Source organism: Podarcis filfolensis, assembly GCF_964270895.1.
Source record: "Podarcis filfolensis genome assembly, chromosome: 6".
NCBI lineage: Eukaryota > Metazoa > Chordata > Lepidosauria > Squamata > Lacertidae > Podarcis > Podarcis filfolensis.
In genome coordinates this window covers 96,916,348-96,939,861 of record NC_139609.1, presented here as the reverse complement: position 1 = coordinate 96,939,861, position 23,514 = coordinate 96,916,348, and the positions used below count along the sequence as shown (strand labels likewise).

Genomic DNA, 23,514 nt, shown 5'->3' with positions numbered 1-23,514 from the left:
CAAGAGGAGGTCATTTTGTCAGCGTAGAACACAGCAGTAGCTGCCGTTGGAACTCAGATACCACATGTCCCTGTTAGGCTTCGTGCTGGTTGCTATGGATTTGCAAGACCCATTAGAGCTATTTTAAGAGACAGAGTTGCCATGGCAGGACCCAGCCCTTCCTCTCTTGCATATCCCAAACTCTCCCCTGACTTCCGTTGGAATTTGAGGTGTGTTAGGAATGGAGCAGGCGGTCACACCTGGTGCAGGCGCCAAATTTAGAGAATATCTTCAAGAGGCATTTTTCTTCAAACCAAAGGCATGAGGGCAGGGTGGTGGGAGTAGCAAGACTGGATATTATAGAAAGCTAGTGAAGTGAGTGGGAGCTGAACATTGCTTTGTGCTGGGGAGGATTCGTGCCCTGTGATCATCTCTCCTCTTCCCATTCCTGAAAGGCTAAAGGTAGTTGGGTGGCCTGCGGGTCTTGAATCTGCTATTCATGCTAAACATTTCCTGGTCCCATCTGTGTGTTGGGGCTGTAGAGAACACAGATGAAAACAGTCGTCATTGCTGGGACACAAACCATGAACTCCCATTCCCCCTACATAATATCATGATCTTCCTACAATAAGGGTTTTTTTAAAAAGTACTGTTTATTTGATTCACATCCTGCCTTTCACATATGGAAGCCCCCCTCAAGACACCTGAAGACACATTAAAAATTAAACTATGAATTTAAATAACAAAAGTAAACAACAATAAGGCCATGTAGCGACAGCTAAATTCCAGAACAATGAATCAGCATCAGTTTTCCACCCAGAGGCTTGAGCAAAATAAGCATGTTATGTCTTAGTTGACTGTTTGGTAGTGCAGCCCTATACATGTCTACTCAGAAGTAAGCCCCAAGTAAATGAGCATAGGATTGCAGCCTAAATCTCCATTAATGTGCAAATGAGACCTCAAGTTGTGTGAATGGACAACATTGGGAGTGGCACTCCTTGCAGTGATGGCTCCAAACCATCCAGGGCTTTGTATGTCAGAACCAAAACCTTAAATTGTGCTCAGTAGCAAGTAGGCAGCCAATGCAAGTGTCTGAGAATAGATGTTATGTAATTTCAGGTCCATCGTGTCCACAAGACACTGTGACTGCTGTGTTATGCACTAGCTGCAATCTCTGAACCATCTTCAAGAGTGTAGATGGTACTCTAGTACTCAGCAGTATCATTTTAGAAGAGGGACTCCCTCTTTTCTCGCATAGGAGAACGTAACTCTTCTGCAATAGAAACTGTCATCCAGATCACTGCATTAAAATGGTTATTAAAAAGTTAACATTTGTCGCGCAGTTAATGGGGGACACTTTTTAGTCAGTCAGAATATTTTAATCAGTATAGCTAACTAGTTGACTAGGCGTTACAGTTTGTATCAGTCTTTTGTAGGAGTCTGGGTGGGCTTCCCTAGGTAGCAAATTCCACAAGGGGGGGGGGAGGCATTGAGAAGGCCTTGCTTCTCTTAGCCACTTTTTAAACCTCAGTTAGTAGTCCAAGGTATCTGAAGCAGAGCCTTTTTCTTTAAGCAGGCCCACTTTTGAAGACAGAAATATAGGAAGAAGTTTGCATGTGAAAAGGCATTCCCTAAAATATGGGATATGTTTTCCCCTCCTAACTGGTCTTATACAAGGCTTAAATTTCTAAAGTTCGTTACTTAGGACAGCTGGTTGCCAATGTGAAGCCTAACATATTCCACTATGTATCTATTAACTTTTTTCCAGAAGCACAAGGACATCAAGTGACTAGCACAGACTCATTTTGTGAGTCAATCACTCTCTTGGGAACCCAAGATCTCTTGTAATGACCACCAGGGCCTCCCTTAATCATGTTTGCAAAAGGAAGCCACTATATAATTGTTTGCATTTTTGTTTTTTTCTCCACTGCCCTTTGCTCTTGATTAACTTTTGCAGAACCTTTGCACTGCAGAAATTGGAAAAATCGGGCTGAACAAATGTTATTACCAAACATATTATATCTAGATCTGCATCTGGATAGGCACAGATATATACACATACTGTACACAATTAGTGGAACTGAGAGTAGGAGCTTTGTAGCAGTTCGCCTGAAGGTGCAAGATACGGTGTCAGCACCTGTGATGGCGTGTTGTGACTCTTTGCATTGAGTAGAAGTATTATGTGTAACTGCAAGATTCTTGTTCTAAGTTGATCACTGGAGACCTTCTGCTTGCTTGTACTGACAATGGAAAAGTTGCAGGGGGAGAGCCTCTCGGGGTGGGGTGGGGGGCAAGAAGTACATCCGGTCTACTTAGCAGATCAGCTCAATCACGGTCATAGTTATGTCCTCCCTTAAAACAGTAGTTCAGGTGTGAGTTCTGCAACAGCTTCTACAGGGAAGACTGACATGGAATTTATGTACCACTTTTTAACAGTGTTCTACCAAAACAGTATAGAATTAAAACAGCTGCATAAAACAGCCCCTCCCCCAATACCATAATGGTCCTCTCCCCCATGCTTTTTGATATCTATATGAAGCCGCTGGGAGAGATCATCAGGGGGTTTGGGCTGGGTGTTCATCAGTATGCAGATGACACCCAGCTCTACCTCTCCTTTAAATCAGAACCAGTGAAGGCGGTGAAGGTCCTGTGTGAGTGCCTGGAGGCTGTTGGAGGATGGATGGTGGCTAACAGATTGAGGTTGAATCCTGACAAGACAGAAGTACAGTTTTTGGGGGACAGGGGGCGGGCGGGTGTGGGGGATTCCCTGGTCCTGAATGGGGTAACTGTGCCCCTGAAGGACCAGGTGCGCAGCCTGGGAGTCATTTTGGACTCACAGCTGTCCATGGAGGCAGAGGTTAATTCTGTATCCAGGACAGCAGTCTACCAGCTCCACCTGGTACGCAGGCTAAGACCCTATCTGCCCGCAGACTGTCTTGCCAGAGTGGTGCATGCTCTGGTTATCTCCCGCTTGGACTACTGCAACGCGCTCTACGTGGGGCTACCTTTGAAGGTGACCCGGAAACTGCAATTAATCCAGAATGCGGCAGCTAGACTGGTGACTGGGAGTGGCCGCCGGGACCACATAACACCGGTTCTGAGAGATCTGCATTGGCTCCCAGTACGTTTCCGAGCACAATTCAAAGTGTTGGTGCTGACCTTTAAAACCCTAAACGGCCTCGGTCCAGTATACCTGAAGGAGCGTCTCCACCCCCATCGTTCAGCCCGGACACTGAGATCCAGCGCCGAGGGCCTTCTGGCGGTTCCCTCATTGCGAGAAGTAAGGTTACAGGGAACCAGGCAGAGGGCCTTCTCGGTAGTGGCACCTGCCCTGTGGAACGCCCTCCCAGCAGATGTCAAAGCAATAAACAACTATTTTACTTTTAAAAGACAACTGAAGGCAGCCCTCTTTAGGGAAGTTTTTAATGTCTGATGCTGTACTGTTTTTAATATTCAGTTGGAAGCCGCCCAGGGTGGCTGGGGAAACCCAGCCAGATGGGCGGGGTATAAATAAATTATTATTATTATTATTATTATTATTATTATTATTATTATTATTAACAACCAAAATCAATGTGAAAGCACCAGAAAAAAAATAGGACGTACAACAGAGAATTATTTAAAAAAATGGCATAAATAGGCTGATTGAAGAATTCATTTGATGATCTTTAAAATCTCCCCACCCACTTCCACACCTTTGTCATTGAATGGTTTCCTTCTACAGATATATTCAAATTGTTATACTGTTTTCTATAGATCTATGTAATACATATATTTCAGAAATTTGGCCTTCTACTTCTTTTTGTGCTTGGCTTACTGTTAGGCGAAGGAAGTGCAGGCATTATTCATTTTGTTTTCCTCATTTGGGCAAGACTTCCGCTTTTTGAGGGAAGCCTCCTTGGATTTTACAGCTTCCTTGTCTGTGCTATATAACCACACTGGCATCCTTGTCGGCTTGTTTGTAGCCTTTCTGATCTGTGTTATATATTTTATTTATTCAACTAGGTTCATTTAACCTCCAAGCTTCCTGAAAGGACAGAACAGGTCTGACTTTTCTTTTCAAGTTACTTTTAACTAATCCTCTCATTTTTTAAGAAATCTCCTCTTCCAAATTTAAATGTAACTGTCTTGGGCTTTTTATGCCTGGCATCAGTTCATGCAACTGAGCAACAAACAAAGAAGTCCTCCAGGATCCCATTAGCACAGGGCAATGATTCTCAAAAGAGAAAGACTTTTGGTCCCATAAACTGCACTGATCAAATAAGGGGTATAATTGTGGGTATTGGCAACTGCCTGGCCTTCCGTACGTAGATGGGGGTAAGCATCTATGCAGGACGGCAGCAGGGTGCTTGTAAAAACCTGTGCTGAGATTTGTCAGGAAATGACAGGTCAGTGAATGCATGGCAGGGAGATGTGTATTGAATTCCTCAAATAAACCCATCTCCCCCTCCCCACTGCTTTGCTCATGCCACCTCCTTCCCTTGTCCTTTCTCAAGACCTCACTTCTCATCAGCCGCTTTGCCTCCAATGCCTTTTCCTATCTCTGTGTCTTTCCCCAACATTGGTGCTCTTGCTCTCTGTTCATCAGGCTGCTTTACCTTTACTCACTTTCTCCTTTAAGACCCAGGTTTTTTGGGGAGGAATTTCCTCTTAGGTCACGCCAAGCAGGGCTCTGTTGTTTTGCAGATGAGTAATTTGGTGGATTGGACTTTGAATTCTTGCCTCGGCAGTAGTTTTTATGTCTCCGAGTGACAGTGTAGGGGGTCACTTTGCTGGGGGGTCAGCACAGGAACCACAAAGACAAGTGGCCACAGAGAAAGGTTGGTTAATTTTTTAAAAAAGAAGTGTCAATAGGACAGTTGATGGAATGACTTACCGCTTCTGCAGTGGCAGCTGAAATATGTTCCCCCACTTTTGGGAGACGTGCCAGTACCCCTGCTCTGCCAGTATTTTGTGAAGGATTACTTGATAAATAATGCTTTGTCTCCCTTGGCTGTTTGTCCTCCTTCCTCCGAATGTATGTGGTTGCTAGTTCTCATGGTCCTCCTCCCACCCAGGGCTATTATTTTCTTGAACCACCTTAGCCTCATTTGACCCACTTATCCACTGCAACTAGACTCTCCCTAATCCCAGCGCCACCACCCAGAGGCAGCTTCTCCAGTCTTTTCTCGACACATGTCCTCTAAGACCCACGCTCTCAACCCTCACCCCCCCCGAACCCTTTCTCTTTCAGTCCAGCACAACTCGCTATGATCCTTTTGGGTCCTAAATGTGGAAACAAGGTCACACACACCTTGAGAGGTTTAGGGGCAGTGTGGCAGGCAATGTTTAACTTTCTTGGGATGAGAGAACGCCACATATGTATGAATCGCTGTAATGTATTTTATTTACAAATGTATTTGCAGAACACAGTATGGGTTTAGTGACCACTACAGCAGGTGGCAAAAGTGCTGCCTCTGCTTCGTATTCCCAAAGCAACATTGTGGACAACTGCAGCCTGGTTCCTTCTACTTCAGCTAAACTTGCAGCTTGTAATTGTCTGTCTCCCCTTTTTCCATGCATGTATGGCCTTGCAGAAAACTCATTCCCCCAAGTCAATTGCTCACTTTTAAGTTGTTGATAAGGTCTAAAACTTTGTCTCTTGTTACTGCTGTTTGCCTTAGTTCTTATATCTACTGTTTTGAGAAGAGATGCAAATAATTATTCAGCTGCAATCTCCTTTTCCTCCTTTAGCACACCTTTGCCATCTAAAGCTCCAAAGGCCTCTCTAGCTAATGTCCTGTTTGAATATATTTAAAGTTTTTTGGTAGTTGGTCTTCATGTTTTTAGCAATGTGCTCCTTGACTACTTTTATTTTCATCTCTTGAATTTATTTAATCAAAGCTTGTGTTCCTGCTTGTTCTCATTGGAACAAGACTTCTGTTTTCTGAAGTGAACGTTCATAAGAATGGAAGAACGTAAGAAGAGCCTGTTGGATCAGGCCAATGGCCCACCTAGTCTAGCATCCTGTTCTCACAGTGACCAACCAGATTTCAATGGGAAGCCCAAAAGCAAGACCTAAGCACAATAGCACTCTTCTCATTTGTGATTCCCAACAACTGGTATTTAGAGGCATAGTGTCACTGACAGTAGAGGCAAAACATAGCCATCGTGTCTAGTAGCCCTATTAATATCCTCCAATTGCTTCCTTGACTCTGATCAGCATCCTGTTGTTTTTTCTGCTTGTATGCTGCTTACATACAAAAATGGCTTCTAAGTAGTTTACAAGTATAAAATCAATTATAAACCCATACATCATTAAGACACACAATAAAACAATTCCCTCAAAGCATTGAAAACACCCATAATTAAGATACACATTAAATAAGCCAGTTAAAAAGAATGTAGCTGAGCAACAATTAAAACAATTTGTTCAGGAAGTTCAGGTTCAGGGGAATGCTTGCCTCAACTGGTGTATCTTCAACAGCTGATAGAATGCCAATATGGATGGGGCCTTTTGAATTTCTGCGCCACCAGTGAAAAAGTTTGTCCAAAACACCAGTACCATTAGAGAAAAAGCTCTTGGCTCTAAGTGGTACCTTTCCTTGTTTATGTTATATAGTCCTGTTGTAATCTTACTATCTGTGGTTTTAAGCATTCCAAGGCATTCTGGGGAGATTTAACCCTATACACTTTCCCCTTCAACATCCTTTCAACCAGCTCCTTCATTTTGGGGAAATTTCCTCTTTGGACTTTCTTGGCAATTGTCCAGTTATATGTTGGTTTGAATATATGTTGAATTGGATAGCACCGTGCTCACTGTTCCAAATCTGTTCAACAACAGTTGTATCCCACCCTAGGTCCTGGATGCCACTTAAGTTCATGCTTGGTGCCCCTCTGGTCAGTTCCAGAGGAGCACCAAGCATGAACTTAACATGGAACTGCATGTTAAGAGTTCACCTCCATTAACATTTGCTTCCAGTACAATCCGAAACAGGTTTGCATCTCTCCTCATGTCTGTGGCATCTGGATACATTCAGCAACCAAACTGGTTTTCCTGCTGGTTCAAAGGGCTTGTCCATGCTTTGCTTGTCCCCTGCCTTGAAAGCAGGGGTCCAAGAGGTTCTCAGTTTGCCTTGTTGCTTTCTACCCAATTGACATTTGCTTTGATTCAGCAGTAAAAAATGGATTTTCCCAGGGGAAATTGGCAGGACAAGCAAAACAAAAAGATCCCCCAAACAAAAAGTTGTTGGGGGGCATGGAAACCAAACGACAACTTTACAGTTTAATGTAGATTTTGAATTTCACTTCAAACTGCTCCAGTTTCAACTTTATTTACAAAGAAGGTGCTTCATCCCTCTGACTGGAGGCAAGCTGCAAGTCCTATTGAATAATATTAAAGAAACAAATAGTGTTGAGTTTAGGCCAGGGTTGGCCAGGGGTCATGCCCTCAGCTTAGGCATTCAAATACCTATGCAGTAATCAGCAGCCTTAAGCAAACAACTACCACACATCCTGACATGTCATATCAGAGAAACACCTTCAACACACGTGGCAAAAGGTCTGGTCCCATGGAACACAATTCATCTGGAAGCTCTCGCTGAAATAATGAGAAATAATGAGAGCTGTCATTCTCCGCTTTGCGTGGTGGATTGTGTCCCCTTGTTGAGCAAAGCCCTTTGGATTTCCTGCTGCCGGCACCAAACTGTCTTGGGTTGGCCTATGAACTTGCTCCCAAGCACAGTGGTACCTCGGGTTACAGACGCTTCAGGTTGCAGACTCCGCTAACTCAGAAATAGTACCCCGGGTTAAGAACTTTGCTTCAGGATGAGAACGGAAATCATGCTCCGGCGGCAGCGGGAGGCCCCATTAGCGAAAGCGGTACCTCAGGTTAAGAACAGTTTCAGGTTAAGAACGGACCTCCAGAACGAATTAAGTTCTTAACCCGAGGTACCACTGTAAGCAAGAACTTGAAGGTGGGTAGTCCCCCGAAAAGACTGGTGTGTGTCTGAGCGAGCGCCCCTTGTGAATAACCTGCCGGGAGCGCCCCTCTTCTTTGCAGGGCACATCCAGCCCTGCCCTTCCCGCAGGATGCCTGGTACCTGCCTTCCATCATCCTTCCCGGCAAGGAGTCCAGGCCGCTCTTTAGAAAATGGACGGGCTCCTCTCCCTCCCTCCCTCTCTGCCTCCTCCTCTCCTCGTGCGTTTCCCCCCGTTTCTTTCTCTCCACCCTCCGGCGGCACAACACAGCGTCTCCCTCTGGCTTTCGCCTCCTTGCGCGCACGGTGTGTGCGCCTATGTGTCTCCGACAGGGCGTGCGCCGCCTCCTCCGCCTCCTGGTCTCCCCCCCCCCCTCCCGGGATGCGTGTAGGAGGCTCAGGCTGCCTGTGTCCCCCCTCCCCCAGCCCTCTCTTCCCCGTCTCTCTCTCTCTCTCGCTCCCCCCTCCCCCCGATCCGGGAGTGACGCGCTCCGCAGTGCCAGCCCTCCTCTCTCCTCTCCGCTCCCCTCCCGGCGGGGCGCTCCTCCTCGGGCAGCAGCTGGCTGTCAGCCTTCCCCGGAGCGCCCCCTTCTCTCTCGGCCAGGGCTGGCGCAGGCCGGCGGCGGGCCCCAGGCGCCGCAGCGGCCCCGCAGCAGGTAGGCGATGGCTGGGGCCGGGCAGGAGACGGGCCGCCCCGACCACAGGGAACGGGAGGAGAGAGAGAGAGAGGGCCGTGCGTCTCCGGACCCGCCGCGCTCCGTGCGCCCTGCTACGAGAAAAAGCAGAGGGTCTTGGCGGGGCGGGGGGGCAACTTGTGGGTCTTGGGGCCAGCCAGCCATTCCCCCACCCCGGGAGGGGGTGGTGGTCGAGTTGAACCCAGGCTAGCCTGGCACTGGGGGCGCGCAGTGAGAGGAAGGTGTGCGTACCCAAGGAGGAGCGTCCGGAAAGCCCTGGCGACCCGGGGGTGTGCGCCGGCGAATTGGGCGTGCGGGTGGAAGACCCCCGAGAGGTGGCCGCCCGGGGAGGGATGGGGGGCGGCGGCGGCGGGGCTGCCCTCGCCGCGCTGGCTCTCTTGTTTCACTTTCCGGCAGCCAAAGCGCTTTACACTCCCGGGCGCCTTTTTCAGGGGGCGGCCACGCGTGGGGGTGGGGAGGGGGCGTGTGGGCACGGAAGGGGCGGAGGCAAGTTTATTGGAGGGGAGCGCCGAGCAGCCTGCGACTGGAGGGGCGCGTCCTTGATCGGAGGGGGTGCGCTTTTGTTTGCTTGCCACTATAGGAATTCCTCGGGATCCTCGGATGGGGGAGTGGAGGAAGAAGAGCCGCGGCTGCGGGGTGGGGACGCGGAGAGAGGAGCGCGCTCAAGGAACGGGGAGGGGGGGGTGTCCGTTTGGAGTTAGCCAACGGGCCGCATACACTCTGCGCTTGGAATGCACGGGGGGGGGGGAGAATCCGTGGGGGGGGTCAACGGCAAGAGGTGGAAGAAGAGTGTTCAGCGACGCCTGGCAGGGCGGGGGGGAGGGATGGGAGGCGCGTGGAGGCGGAGGGGGACAGGGGGCGTGTGAATGACGGACTGAACTCGTGGAGGAGCAGCCGCGCGCCCGGCGATTGTTGACAGGTTGCTCGGGCTCTGAGTGTACACGGAGGAGGGCAGGGGAGGAGGACCTGGTGGTGGGCGGCTGCTCCGTGTACTACGGGTAGATACAATGGAGGACGGCCTGGGGCCCGTCTCCAGGAAGGAAGTTGCGAGGACTTTACTGGGTGGGAGTGAGGGGTGTGTGCATGTGTGGATGCACACCCGGGAACTTATCCGACGAGTGTCACAGCAGTTGCTGGAGAGTTCCTTTTGCAGACGCGCTCCTGTGACCTGTCCCACTGGAACGTGGGCAGCTGCGAAGTGAATGAGTTTGTAGTAGTAACACCGCATTTCTCCTTCTTGTGCGCGCAAGATCAGGGCGCTGGATTTGTGCGCGCGCGTGTGAAAAGTAGCTACAAAGTGCTGCGTGTCGGGCAGGGCTCGCCTGACAGTTTGCTGGCGTTTTGGCCGGGGCGAGGGGAGCGGGTGGGTGGGTGCCCTCGCGCGGAATCTGCGCGCAGCCAGCAGGGGAGCCAGACGCGGCGCTCGGAGTTGTGAGGCTGGTAACGCGTGGATCGGGGCCGGCGGGCCGGGGTCCCGTTGGCTCGAAGGAGGAGGGGCGGAATCTCGCCGTTTTTGAAAACTCCCTCGTGCGTTCTGATTCCAGACTGGCCCCCACGACTCCTCTACCTACCGACCCTCCTTCCCAGACAGCTACCCGAACCGAACCGCCTCGGCCTCGTCTTCCCCTCTTCAGCACCTAGAGACAACCCCCCCCCCCCTCTGAGCGGCCTCTCATTAGCGTCTCTAATGAGCCCGATGCCTGGAGAAAGGTTAAGGTTAGCGCGTCCTTCCCTTCTCCTCCTTTCCCTTCCCTCGCCAGCATCTTCCCCTCCCCGGAAGAGCACAAAAGCGCAGAAAGAAGAAAGTGGGGAGAGGCGGCGGCGAAGGCAGATCAATGGGGAGCTCCAGACCCATCAATTCGCCCAGGGAGCTGCTTTTCCTTCTCTTCAGCATCGATTTTCCCTTTCCCACCCTAGGCGCAGGGAGAGACACCCCCCTTCCCTTCCCTCGCCTTCCCTCCATCATCTTCTTTCCACCTGGAGAGTAGGAGGGGCGGGGGTCTCGGTCTCTCTCTCTCTCTCTCTCTCTCTCTCTCTCTCTCTCTCTGCCATGGCGCTGCTCCTCCTCCAGCTCTTCCTCCCCTTTTGGGTGGGGGTGGGTGGATTGGACTGGAAATAGATTTCTCCCCGGAGGTAAAGCTGGGCTTTATGGGTCAATCCCTGCTTCAGGCAGCAACCTCCGGGCACCAGCTCGTTGCAAACACTCCGTCAAGATTTGCCTGCCTGAGCTTGGGGGTGGGGGGGTGGGGTGGGTGGTGGGTGGGAGAGAAGGGTTGGTGCAGAAAAGGAAGGCGAAAAGTCCCCAGGAATGAGTGTATGTGGGTAAGGTGAAGGCTCTTCAAAAGCAAGCCTTGATGCTGTGTTGCGAAGAGTACTTTTCTTAATGGGAAATATTTCTGGCTCTGTTTTTGCAAACCCTTTCTCAGGTCTGCTATTTACTTCCTGTGTTTTTTCTCCCCAGCTGGGTGGAGGAACAATGGAACAGGCGTCACATGCTAATAGTTTCTTGGCAGTAATGTCACTTCCCTTAATATTTGGTGGAACAGACAGTGAACTGTTGGCAGAGTATAGGTTGGGCAAAGGGGAGAGTTTGGACTTGGGATGGTAGGGAACATTGCCGTTAAGGTAGGGTAGGTGGTAACTGTCAAATGCCTATTTTCCTCTTCTGCTTTAAATGAATCTTGGTAGGTTTCATTGGATCCTTTCCTCTGTAATATTGAATCCAGTGCCTATTTGAGTTCAACAAGTCCCACATCTACAGTTCAAATACTGTTCATGTTTTATCACTCAGATAGTCACCAGCAAAGTGTGCAAAGTTTTCCCTAGCAAAGTGTGCAAAGTTTTCTAATTCACTTGTTTACTCCAGAACATGCCATTTCAAGTTAGAAGACTTTTTTTTTAGTGCCCACATTGAGATTTCATATTCTTTGCCAGGGCCGAAACGAAGTGTCATTTCACCTGGGTCAAAGATGCAGTTTGGCACCCCCCCACACACATTTGTGTACACACACTGCCTCAATTGCGCCCCTTATGGGGTTCACCTGGGGCAAAAAAACCAGTGAGCCCCCCCCCCAAGGCTACAAGTCTCATTGTGCTCCCATTTTTCTGTTGAGACTGATACTGTTGAGCCCATGGCAGAGCAGGAACTTGAGCCTTGGCTAGTCCTAGACCTAGGTGGATTTTCATGGCACCTGGGTGTGTAACTCCGAGGATTTTATTGATAGCCTCACAATTTTTTAGACCTCCCCAAATACTCACTTGATTATTCCCTCTCGAGAACCAAGTTTGTACAGGAAGACATATAAAGAGGTATTTTCAGTCGCTTCCTACTATCTGTGGGGTTTCCTTCCCCATGTGGCATGTCAAAACATGAGCCACTTTGGGTTGTATTGTGCCATCTTTTCGTTTAATACTGAAAAGTGTGGATAATTTGCCTGCTTTTCAACCATTTTTAAATGTTTTGATCTGTCCTGAGCTTGAGGGGTGTGAACAGGTTAGCAATTCAAATAAAATGAATCTATATTTCTTGGCTCTAATGGACTTTGGAACTGGGTGCCAGTTCTCTCCTGCTGAAGGCTAAGCAAAGCCTTCGAGCTTCAGGAAGGGCAGTTTTGAAAGCCTGTCTGACAGCAGTTTCCCCTGGCATGGCTTGCAGCCCTGTCTCTCCCCCCCCCCCCCCCCGCCCAACAGTGTTCGCTTTAAATATGCCTGGAGGCAGAAATTTGGAAACCTTTTTTCTGTAGAGTTTGCTCCTTTTTTGCTTCGAGCAGTGACATATGGAATATTTTTCATGTTTAAATATCTGTCTCTTTCTAATCTGGAAAAGGACAGGAATTGAGGATGATAGGGAATCTAGCAAATATCAAGTATGCCCATATAAAATCTATATATTTGGATTCCTGTATATACTTACCCAGGAGTAAGTCTTATTGAACTTAATAGGAGTTACTTCTGAGTAGACATGTATAGAATTGCCCTGTAAGTACAATTTAGAAATAAGTTGATTCACAATGAATATGTCTTTTTCTCAAGTAAAAGTGTTCAGGATCAAGAGGTGTTAGTCAAATTTCTTTATAATGTTTTTAAGTAATTAATCAACCAACCAACCAACCGTTAATGTTAAGCTGATTACAACAATTACCTCTGTCTCAATGTAGGTGGTATTTTGAGCATATTATTCAATGAAAGTGATTATTTCTTTACAATAAATAAAAGGCATATCATGTATTGTTTTCAAAATCCTTTTAATGCATGGCTTGGATGTTCCCCCCAAAAGAGACTATCAGCACTGAACATTCTTTCAGGGCTGACAGCTCTGATTAAAATACATCTGCAGCTAATGTATTATAATTGATTAATCAAGTAATGCTTCCAGCTCCATTTCTTATATTTTAATGTCTTAGCTGGTACAGTGTTCCTGAGCAGATTCTCTTCTGTTACACCCAAGAGGAGTACAGTTTCATGCAATGGATAATGATGAGAGTAGGGCTTGCTGTGAAGAGCAGCACACATTAGCCAACCTGTCAGAAAGGCTTTTGCTGCATGTGATTTGTATAGTGTAAAAGCAGGTAGCATTCTTTGTCCTTTTGTGTGGTCTTTGGGTATGGCAACTGGGCTTCATTGGTGATACCATCGGGCTTCTAGGCTTCCAGGTGCAATATCGGCTGGCTGGTGTAACAGCCCCCAGCGCTTGGAGTCAAAAGAATTTCCCTTTCTATTGAATGCACTTTTCTGTGGACTGAAGTAGTTATGCCATGGTTAAATGTGGCTCAGTATCTTCTAGACATGCTCACAAGACTGTGTTTAATGCTTGATAACTTGGAGAAGTGGTGGTTGTTACTGCTTTGATGAAATATTCCTTGTGGCTGCTCAGTGTCCCTCTGTTTAGTGCTACCTTGTGCTGTTCTGTCCTTGTTAATTTGTTTTTTAAAGTAACAACAATAAAATGAGTACCTTACAGAAGAGGTTGGACTATATTATCACAACATTATTGACTCACATCCCACCCCTCATCTCTCATGTGGTTTTAGAATAGTTTTCTAAATAATCAGATCTTACGCATGGCTGCTGATTCACCAATTTTCATAGTTTCCCCATCCCTTTTTCTTAAAAAATTGGACCGCTGTCCGGGGCACGAGTAACTTAGTTTTGAAGTTTTCAACACTATGTGTTGCCTTGGCCTATTTTTAGGGAAAGTGACTAATACGTTTTATAAATGAAATGGATACACAAGAGAGCTGAGTAGCGTAATGGTTAAGAGACTCAGCTGTGGACCAGGGCATTCCTGGTTCAAATATTGCCTCGGACACAAAGTTCCTAAGTCTGAGCACCCCTTTCCTCACCAGTGCAATGGAGGGGAGGGTTAAATCTTCATTCCGCATGGAAATCTCATCACATCTGCTATTATTATTATTAATTTTAAAAACCAGTAAGTGACACAGTTACAGCACAAACTTATGCACGTACACTCAGAATTAATTCCCATTAGGTCCAGTGGGGCTCCCTCCGAAGGGGAGGTGGGTACAGGATTACAGCCTTAGTTTCGCATCCAGTTTGGACCTCACAGTGTCAACCCACTATCTGTAATACACAAATGATACCTGCTCACCTCAGAGATGAACTAAACATTGCTGGATAATGCACGTGAGTGGCTTTGGAAACTGGAAAACACCATATAAATGCTCTGTATCATTGTGATCATATAAATAAAATCCACTTCCCAACATTCTGGGGTGACCAAGAAACAGAACTCAGGGATACTCAGAGGTCCTGTTTGGCCATGAGGCCATTTCCCCCAAACCACATCCACCTGACCAACACTGGGTGGCATCAGCTGATGGGCCGGGAGTAAGGTGTAGTCCTGCTGGGTCTTACTTCACCAGCTCTTTTCCTGTGGGAAACATGCTAGTGAAGTAGATCCAGCAGGATCGAACCTTCCTCTCATCAGCTGGTGAGTGGAGATTTCAATCCTGCTGGAAGCTGCTTCACCCACCCTGTGGGGGTCAACCTTGACAGGTGGTTGGGACTGCTTACCTGCCGGTCACCTGATGTCATAATGTCAGATGATTGACAGGTGGGTAGCCCCACCCACCTGTCAGTGTTGGCTCATGGGGTATGGGGGCCATTCTCCACCCCTGGTTGAAGAGGTGAGGCTGTCCAGCGAAAGGGCAGGATTGCTTCCCAAAGGCTGGGGTGCAGGCTTAGTCCCCTTCTCAAGTTATTTATAAATTTTATATCATTCCTGCCCTTCACCATGGATGATATCAAGGTGGAACACACAACAATGCAAATTCATAATTTATTTATTTTTAAAAAAACCACATAGGTCACAGGTAACACTGATGCATTCGTTTTGCTAGTTACACTCTGGATAGAGGAATGGCTGCTGTGGGGGGAAATAAAAGCACAGCCTCTCTGCTGTAGCGGGGCCAGATTCTCCCCACACCTGCTTTTGACAACAGGGAGCCTTGGAGAGGGAGCAGACATCTCTCCTCTTTTTTTCTTTTCTGAAGGCATGTTGTGAGGAAGGGGAAGTTTTCTGCTTGGTTCACCCACCAAGCCCCAGGGGTCAGCAGCAAGAAGTGGGAGAGGGAGCACCGTCCCTGGGCTGTGAGAATTCCTCTCCTGCTCCTCTGGGCTCGGAGGCCATGTTTGAAGGAGAGTGGGGGCAGCAGGAGCAGGTCTTGAAGAACAAGTTCCCTCGGCCCATGCCAGTGTCCTTTCCATCTCGAATGCATGGACACAGCCTGACACACTTGGTGGGCCTTTTGCTGGCTACAACCACAGCAAACTGTTCCAGTGGGGGGGGGATGACACTCAGGCTCTCTGTGCATAAAGGGCAATATATATCCTGCAAAGCAAAGGGATATGTATTTAAAAACAGGACCACGCTTCTCTTGAAAAGCATCTCTCCCCGCAGACCCCTCCCACCTCTCCCACTCAAAGGAAGTATTTTGCATCTCTGATCTTGTTCAGAGCAAAAAAACTCGAAATCCCACAGAGCGTGTCAAAGCTCTTGGCTGTACCGAAAGCAGCTCTTTGGATCTTTGTGCGAATACTTTTCGAGTGGAGGTGCAGCAGTGCGGAGAAAGTCTGAGAGCAACTTCACTGGTGCCGCCACCCTTGCCAGTCCTGCTGACCTGTATGGGTGTAGAAGACTCTGGCAGGCCTCCACTAATGGGAAGCTCTTAGTGTGGCACGCCTCCTTCTCCTGGCAGTCTTTATAGTTTGGGAGGACTATTTTGTTGATGGCAAACTGGGCAATAAATGGGTTGTTTGCATCCAAAAAGAGAGTAGAGTGTTGTGAGGAATATTGGGGTGTGAAGGAGGAGGTGGGCAGGAGGTGTTCCTGAGTTTGGGATCACACATAACATAAGCCCAGCCCAGGGAAATTGACCCTGGCTGTAAAAGAACCAGGTTATTGATAGCACTTGCTTCTTACATTTACCAGGCAGGGTTACATGGTGAGCTCTGGAACAAAATTGTGTCACTGAAGGTGGTTTCTGTGGGGTGTCTGTATTCCAGAGAAAAATGGAAGAGGTTCCAGTTGAAGGCTAGAAAGAAAGAAAAAGTAGAATGGAAGACTTTCCTCTGTGGTCCTTCTCACTGCCAGTATCCCTTCCCCTCCCTGTTTTTTTGTGTCATCAGGGAAGCTGGAAGACTTAACAGATGTTTACAAAGCTCTTTTCCATGCTGAGGGGCCGGGTTGGTGGCCGGGTGTCACAGAAATGCAGTGCGTCGTGAGACGGATGCCTTTTTTCTTTTATCCAGGTGGGACATGATGGGGATATCAGTCTAGTGTGAATAGTGGAGCAGGTGGAAGGTGTGCGTGCGCCTGTCTTTGGACTCCACTCCTTTCTCTGGGTGTTGCCTTATGAGCGTACCTGGCAGGGGTTTGGTTGCTCTTTCGGTAAAGGAGCTGAGTCAATATTCCGTGACCCTAATCGGTGGAACTTTACTGCAGGGTGCTCCTGTGAGCTGGATGTGTTGGGCGGGGGAATGGGATGGGGAGGGAGGAGAGGAGAGGGGAGGGTGAGGAAGGTTAGGCCAGGAGAGGCCAGGCAAGAGATTGTGCAGGCTGATTAGGGCAGCTGCTGTCGCTTTCATCGGTGTCAGCCCTGGCATGGCATGGTTGGCTGCTGAGGTTCCCAGCCCGGAGAGGGACCGTGGTAATGGATTTGTGCTCTTTTTTGCAATGAAAGTTTCATTTGTAGTTTGTTTACAAGAAAGAAGAGATTAGCAGAGAGAAAGCTCCCGAGAACTCAGGGAGGAAAGGAAAAGAGCTCTCAGGCTGAAAGGAAGTGGAGGGGGTGCCGGTTGGATTGAGTGGAATTTGTGACTGGGGCAGCTAGGTAGAATGGGCTGATGCACATGACAGAAAGCAACCCCCCTCCAAAACACCCCCAAAACGCCTCTCCTGGCCTCATGTTGTGGAAAACCAGATGGAATGTGTTCTTGTGAAGGAGCCCAAAACATTGGATTCTTGGGTCACCCCGTAGTTTCAAGAGTGGAACATGGTGCACTGGGAAGGTTGGTCTTGTGAACTGATGAAGGTGGAATTCTCAGAACCGAAAGGGAAATCCCGCTGCTCCTTTGTATTTGGGGTGGTGGTGGGCAATTTTCAGTTATTCAGAAAGCTATAAGATTTCTGACTGGGGTGGGGAAGAGAATGTGGCTCATGTTCACTTATCTGCTGAGGGTGAGAGAAGGAGCAAAGGTTTTAAACAAGTTAGTAAAAAAGCCGTATGTCTGGCTACCTGGGATGAGCAAGAGTGGCTCTAGACAATCAGGAAGGGAAAATTCTGTTTGTGGCAAGAGATCTGGTCTTTTTTATTTATTTGAAGACGATGACATGGTACAAATGTCTAATGCAGGCATGTTTGGGCAAGTGGCTAGTAAATAAAAATAATGTGAGCTGGAAACTTTTGTGGGCTTAATTCCAAGTCTTTAAATAAAAACCTGCAGGGAGGTTGAATCTGGCAACCTATTAGGAAGCACCTTCTAAACTGCAAGAGCCGTTCCATTGGAATGTGCATCTGAGAGGCTGGGAAATATCAAGAGAATGTTGGTCCCTGGATTTGCCAAGGAAGGTTAAATGAAGGATGTCCTTTCTTGGGATTTGGGGGGTGAGAGGACTGTTCTGGATAATTTGCCGAGTTCCTTCTAAGTATACTGCTTTCTACACTTATATATTTTCTGATTTTTTCAGCTTAATGCTTCGGTACAGAGGATGCTGTTTGTATGTTTCTCTGTACAGGCAAGGTAAAGCTATACTTCTCTATGTGGGAGATTCAAAGGGCCGCGGATGTATATAGCTGATGTTCTTTCAACCCCCAAATCTGCATGCGCTCCTGGCTTTATCTCACATGGGTCTCCCTGTTCATACCACACAGGCTGCTGTGATTTTGAGTCCAGCGCAGGCCACATTATATGCATGGTGGGAGCAGAATTACAAGCCTTGAAAAGGGGGGACATGCATTGCTCACCTTGCGCTTGGTTTAGTAGCAAGTCAGCAATGCAGGGAGTTGCTGTTTGGCTGTGCCATTATTAACAAAAGCTGCCAGGAGATGCTGCTGACATTGGGACCTGTCTGGCAGGGCCTCTTATCACAAGAATCCATGTGGCATAAAGAGGACAGAGATGGCAATTGTGGCTGGCACAGAAAGGGCTTCGCAAGGAATCCTCCCAGTGTGGGCTCTTACTGGTTATGACAAGGCACCCTGGTGAGATTCTTGGCAAATGCAGAGCTTAGCTGGTAATGACAGGCTGCTTGCGAAAACCACGAAGAAGCTTACAGAGAGTTGGTTCTGGTGGCTTGTTTCTCAGCTGTGCAACATTTCCTGGGAGCTTTGGATGCCTTCGCTGCTTGGGTTGGCTGTCAGTAGTTTGGCTAAAATGAATTGTGGGGTGGGTCTAGCCAAGGATGCATATTAGACTTGTGTTCCATTATACTTTTCCCGCTTGAGTTATGCCTTTACCCACTACAAGCCCTCGGTTTGGGTAGACTAAAAATGTGGCATGAATGAATAAAGAATAAGTGTTTGCACATATACCAAAGTTGAATGGGGGAAAATGAATATTTGAAATGTCTTATATTGAAGCAGGCTACTGCTGCATCTAGCCCTGTGCTGCTTACTCTGATTGGTAGCTGCTCACCAGAGTCACCAGTAGGGCCCCTTCCCATCACCTGCCACCTGAGCCTTCTAGCTAGAGTTGTGCGGGGATTCGACCTCCATCTAAAGTGAGCCCTGCCGTTGAGCTATGGCCCCTTCTGAAATGTTTTGACTCCCAGGTTCCAGCATTAAGTATTTGCAACAGAGGGCACCAAATCTAGAGAGAAGGCGAGTCTCAGCAAATTGCAAATGCGGGCTGAACAGAGGAAGGAACAGAGGACAACTCTGGTGTCTCATAAACTTAAGCGAGAGGGAAAGTAAACTTGGCTGCAGACTAGGCTACCTGATTTGTGCAAACTAGGTTGCCTGTATGTCAGGAAGGGCCACAGAAACGCTTGATGAAAAGTTAGTGCGTCAGCACAGTGATGCTGCTGCAAAGGAAGCCGCCTCTGAACTGAGTTACTTTAAGAAATAAGAAAGGAAGCAGGCACGGGAGGAAGTGCGTGTTCTCTAGCCTAGTCAGCATGTGTGCAGCCTTACTGTGCTGAACCTGGATCACTCCACTTATCAAGAAAGGCAAGGGAGGGGCAGGCAATAATCCAAAGCAGGGCAAGAGAAGCCATTGGAAGCACTGAGAATAGATTGGGGGTGGGGCGAACACACATGCAGCAGGTGGTAATGGGTTCACTTGGCTTGGAAATGACTGCAGCCTGTTCCCATAATACTTTCTGCATGGGCTATGCAGGCCTGTAGCTGCGCCGCCACATACTGAGCTTTTCCTATGGATGCCAAAAGTACAACTTGAAGTGGGCAAAAGTGGTTAGGATCCCATTGCCACCTGGGTTGAGTTCGTGGCCTCAGAATCTTACGTGACATGATTTGTGTGTGCAGTAGCAAGGCTGAAGGGGCTCAGCGTAGCCAAAGGATGCAGTTGCCATGTGCAGAAAGGGTTGTGAGAATAGGGTCCAGTGTGCGGAGGGGATGTCACTGAGGATAAACATGTGATTGTTCTCCTTTTCTCCTGTGGATAAGATGAGAACTCTTTGGCATAAGCTGCAAGGGAAAATATTTAATCTGTATGTTAGGAAAACTCTCTATCTGCCAGATTGGTGGTTGCCTGGAGGCGCAGTGGTGTGTCTCTCTCACTTGGAGGCCTCTAAGAGCAGGTTGCATAAGTTCAAGTCCCTGGGACAGGGCTCTGTTTCTGTGATGTTATTGAGGAGACAGGGTGGCAAGCTGTGACATATGTTCCTCGACAGACTGAGAGGCACTGCATAGCCCCCTGGGATTCTTCCAGTTGGTGAAGTTTAACCCTCCACCTGGAATTTTAGCATATCTTTGCATAGTTATGAAGACCTGGAATTCCCAGGACACACCTGCACCCAATCTTTATTTGTGCTTATGAGGCACATCTTATGAGCCTGTGGTCCACACTCTGGACAAACTACACACCTTGAGCCCAGGCTAGTCTCTGCCCATCTGCTTGACCACAAGTGCGGACTGTACACTCATCCTGGTGGAGTAATTGCCTGGGGATGTCTTGTAAGATACTGTTCTTCCTTTTTGGGGAGACTGATACAGGGACCAAGTTGGGGAATTGTGAAGTCTCCTGTTCAAACATACTTGGAAGATGCTTTTTCTCAGCCTGAGTCCTCCTCATACTCAGTAGGGGGATAAGAACTGACGTCCCATTTAGAATCACTATAAGGATTAAAACAAGACAGTATATTTGAAGTGTGCAGAGCACTCAAAAGTGCTATATAAATGTCATTTGGTGATTTGAGCGTTCCCGTGCTTGTGGAGCTGCAGCCCCATGCACAAGAGAGAGAGGTATCAGCAGGCGTTGTGTCAAAACAACAAGAATGAATTATAGAAAACAGTTAGCAGAGAACATTTATCATAATCTGACAAATGCCTGGGGAAGAGAGATTTTTACTTGGTGTTGAAAAGTTGTTAATAATAACTGCTCCAGCAAGGTGGACCTTGCTGGGGGAGCATTCCACAAGCGGAGAGCCACAACTGAAAAGGCCCGTTCCCTCATCACTACCTTCTGAACCTCCCTCCAAACAGGCAAGGCTGCAGTGTTGTCTAGAGGTATGGCACCCCTGTTGCAGGTTGAGGTTGGACTGAAGCAGAGAGTAGCGTACAAAAAACCTGCTGTGCAGTTTGTTGTTTTTATCCCCATATTGCGGGCTGAGAGAGAGTCGTGTATAACAACCCTAATATATATACTTTCCAGGGAGGTGGGAAGAGTCCTTAAAAATGTGAAAGGAAAGAAACCCAGACAAAACACCTTGAATGGAAGAGCAATTAGTGCCGTAAAGTTCATTGTTATACCCCTATTGCAGGTTGGAAGGCTGTGCAGAGAGGCAGGGAGGGAGAGTAGCTTACAGGAGCAATATTGTTAAAGGAGGACTACTTGAACTGCTTCCTCCCAGGCCAGAGCAAACATTTAATTGCTTGGAGATGCCATTTACTTGCATGCAGTCTGCACTTCTTAAATGTTAAAATTTGAAAAAATAAATACCTAAAAATTGTTTGTGAAGCTAGATCTGTCAGAGTAGAGATGCCTTTCTTTGATGCTAAGGCCCAGGTAACACCCCCCCCCCAAGACACACTGTAACATTTTCCTGCAGGAAAATGTAAGTGTGTGTGTGTGTGTGTGTGTGTGTGTGTGTGCGCGCGCGCGCGCAAATTGCTTGAAACACAGAAGTGCTATCCAAATTGTTTATGATTGACTGTGATCAGTAGGAACTCCTGTGCAGTCAGAGCCATAGGAGAAACTTTTGGACGAATCTGCTCTCCACACACTCCCTAACTTGGACAATCTGGAGTGACTTGGTAGATAAGAACAGCTAAGGGCACCCCATGACCTAGGGGTGCGTGACCTTTTGCTAATGGCCTTTAGCTTCCCACCTGAGGTACATCAGCAGTGGGGAACCTGTGGCCTCCCACAGCCACTGTAGCCAGAGAATGATTATTCTGGCTGGCATCCGTCTGTCTCGGGAGACAATGGAGAAGTGCACCTTTAAGGATGAAGTCAAACTGTTGGAAGGTTGCAGGGCCTTCTGTGGTGGAGACCAATAGGAGATAGACATGTTTGGTTGCAGCTGGGGTAGATGAAGGAGTCTGGTTGTGTTGCTGTAGATGCACCATGGTGCTGCTTCTCTGCGTCCCTCCCAGTGGTCACTCTTCCTCTGGTCACTGCTGTGGATACATGACCTCTGTATCTGTCTCCAGGCACTGCAGTTGTCTGCAAGGAATTCTCACACAGCGAGGCTGGTGTTGTCAGCCTCCACATCTCATTTGCAGACATCTTTGTAACACAGAATTGATCTGCCAACAGGTCTAGTACCTGAAGCCAGTTCCCCATAGAGCATGTCCTTGGGTATCCTGCCATCTTCCATTCTGTGGACGTGACCAAGCCAGTGTAGGCATCGCTGAAACAGGAGTGCGAACATACTTGGATTGTGGCCATGGGAGAGCATGTCTTTGTTTGAGACTCTGTCCTGCCATGCAAGCCCAAAATCTTCCTGAGGGAGCACAAGTAGAAGGCACTGAGGCATTGCTCCTTGTGGCTGTAGGTTGCCCACAACTCACTTCCATAAAGCAGCACACTTAACACGCATACCTGGTAGACCTTAATCTTTGTATTGGTCATTAGCATCCCATTCTCCCAATACCCTTTTGGAGAGGTGAGCCATTGCTGCCTTGCCAATACACTTGTGCAGCTCAGCATTGATGGAGAGGTTGCTGGTCATGGTGGAACCAAAGATGGTCAAAACTCTCCCACCTCAAGTGTGTGGTCCCCAATGCTTGATGTGTGGCATGTTGGTGATGTTGTCCAACAACTCCTGGAGGGCCACAGGTTCCTCGTTCCAAGGATATAGAGGGTGTCTCCATCTGTCTCATGGTTCTGCCCACACCACACAAATTCAGCTTTGAAAAGGGAACTAGAAGTGAGAGCTCTGTGTTACTTTAGACATTTCTAATCTACGTGTAAGAAGAATCCCATGGAAAATGAGTTCCCTCTTCTCTCCCGACCTGGACACATAAGAGTGAGTGCAGAAAGTCAACTGTTTGTGCCCCATGGTGGAAGGTGCTGTAGGGATCTATGCTGACGGACATTCTTTTTATTTGTGGCTGTGTGCTGCATGTTTATTCCAACCTTCCTCTTGGGAGCTATGGGTAGCTTATATGCTTCCCACTTGCGTCCATGAATTGACCTACTGTGAGCTGCTTTGGGGGGCCATCTTTGGCCAAAAGGCAATCCAAAATTAAAATTGTTGTGCTTGTGACAATCCTGTGAGGTAGGTTAGGCAGAAAGATTATCATTGGCCCAGGATGTCACTCTGAGGATTTTGAGAGTGTTGATTTTGGGATTGCTGTAAGGGCTGCTCCCTTAGGACCACGCTACACATTAACAGCTGCATGTACTATATGTCAGAATGTGGATTGTGCTGAATTCTTAGAAAACGTAGTGAATCAGTGAGGCACTCTGAAGTGTGGCACAGGTGGGGACGCTGTGTGTGTCGAATGCCTCCCCACCCCCCACACTTAACTACCAAAGTCACATTCCCCCTGATATTTTTTGCCTTGGTGAGAATTACCTGATGCATCAGAGACCTACCAGGAGAAACATGGTGGGTGTGGAGTGACGAGATGTGGGAGAAATATTCTGCACATCTCTCCCACCCTCTTGCTTTTCTAGCTGACTCGTTTCCCACTAGGAATTCAGTGGTAACTGGTTTCTGACACATGGGCCAGCCA

The 23,514-nt window shown here is 47.9% G+C and overlaps 1 protein-coding gene across 11 annotated transcripts in view; it reads left to right on the top strand.

The window, feature by feature from the left end:
* Positions 1 to 23,514, top strand: part of NOL4L (nucleolar protein 4 like) — a 135,578-nt gene that overhangs the window by 67,491 nt on the left and 44,573 nt on the right. Inside the window, exons 1-2 of one of the 11 annotated variants that reach the window (XM_083618647.1) lie at positions 8,470 to 8,593; positions 10,177 to 10,348. The exons of 6 other annotated variants lie outside the window; for them this stretch is intronic. Coding sequence is in view for 1 of the 5 variants with exons in the window: in XM_083618645.1 (XP_083474771.1) it covers positions 17,873 to 17,893 (21 nt within the window). In the remaining 4 variants the exon portion in view is untranslated. Of the gene's footprint in view, positions 1 to 8,414; positions 8,594 to 9,409; positions 9,552 to 10,124; positions 10,349 to 16,688; positions 16,801 to 17,840; positions 17,894 to 23,514 lie in introns of those variants that run through there. 4 more of the 11 variants (XM_083618645.1, XM_083618646.1, XM_083618638.1 and 1 more) reach the window with 4 other exon arrangements.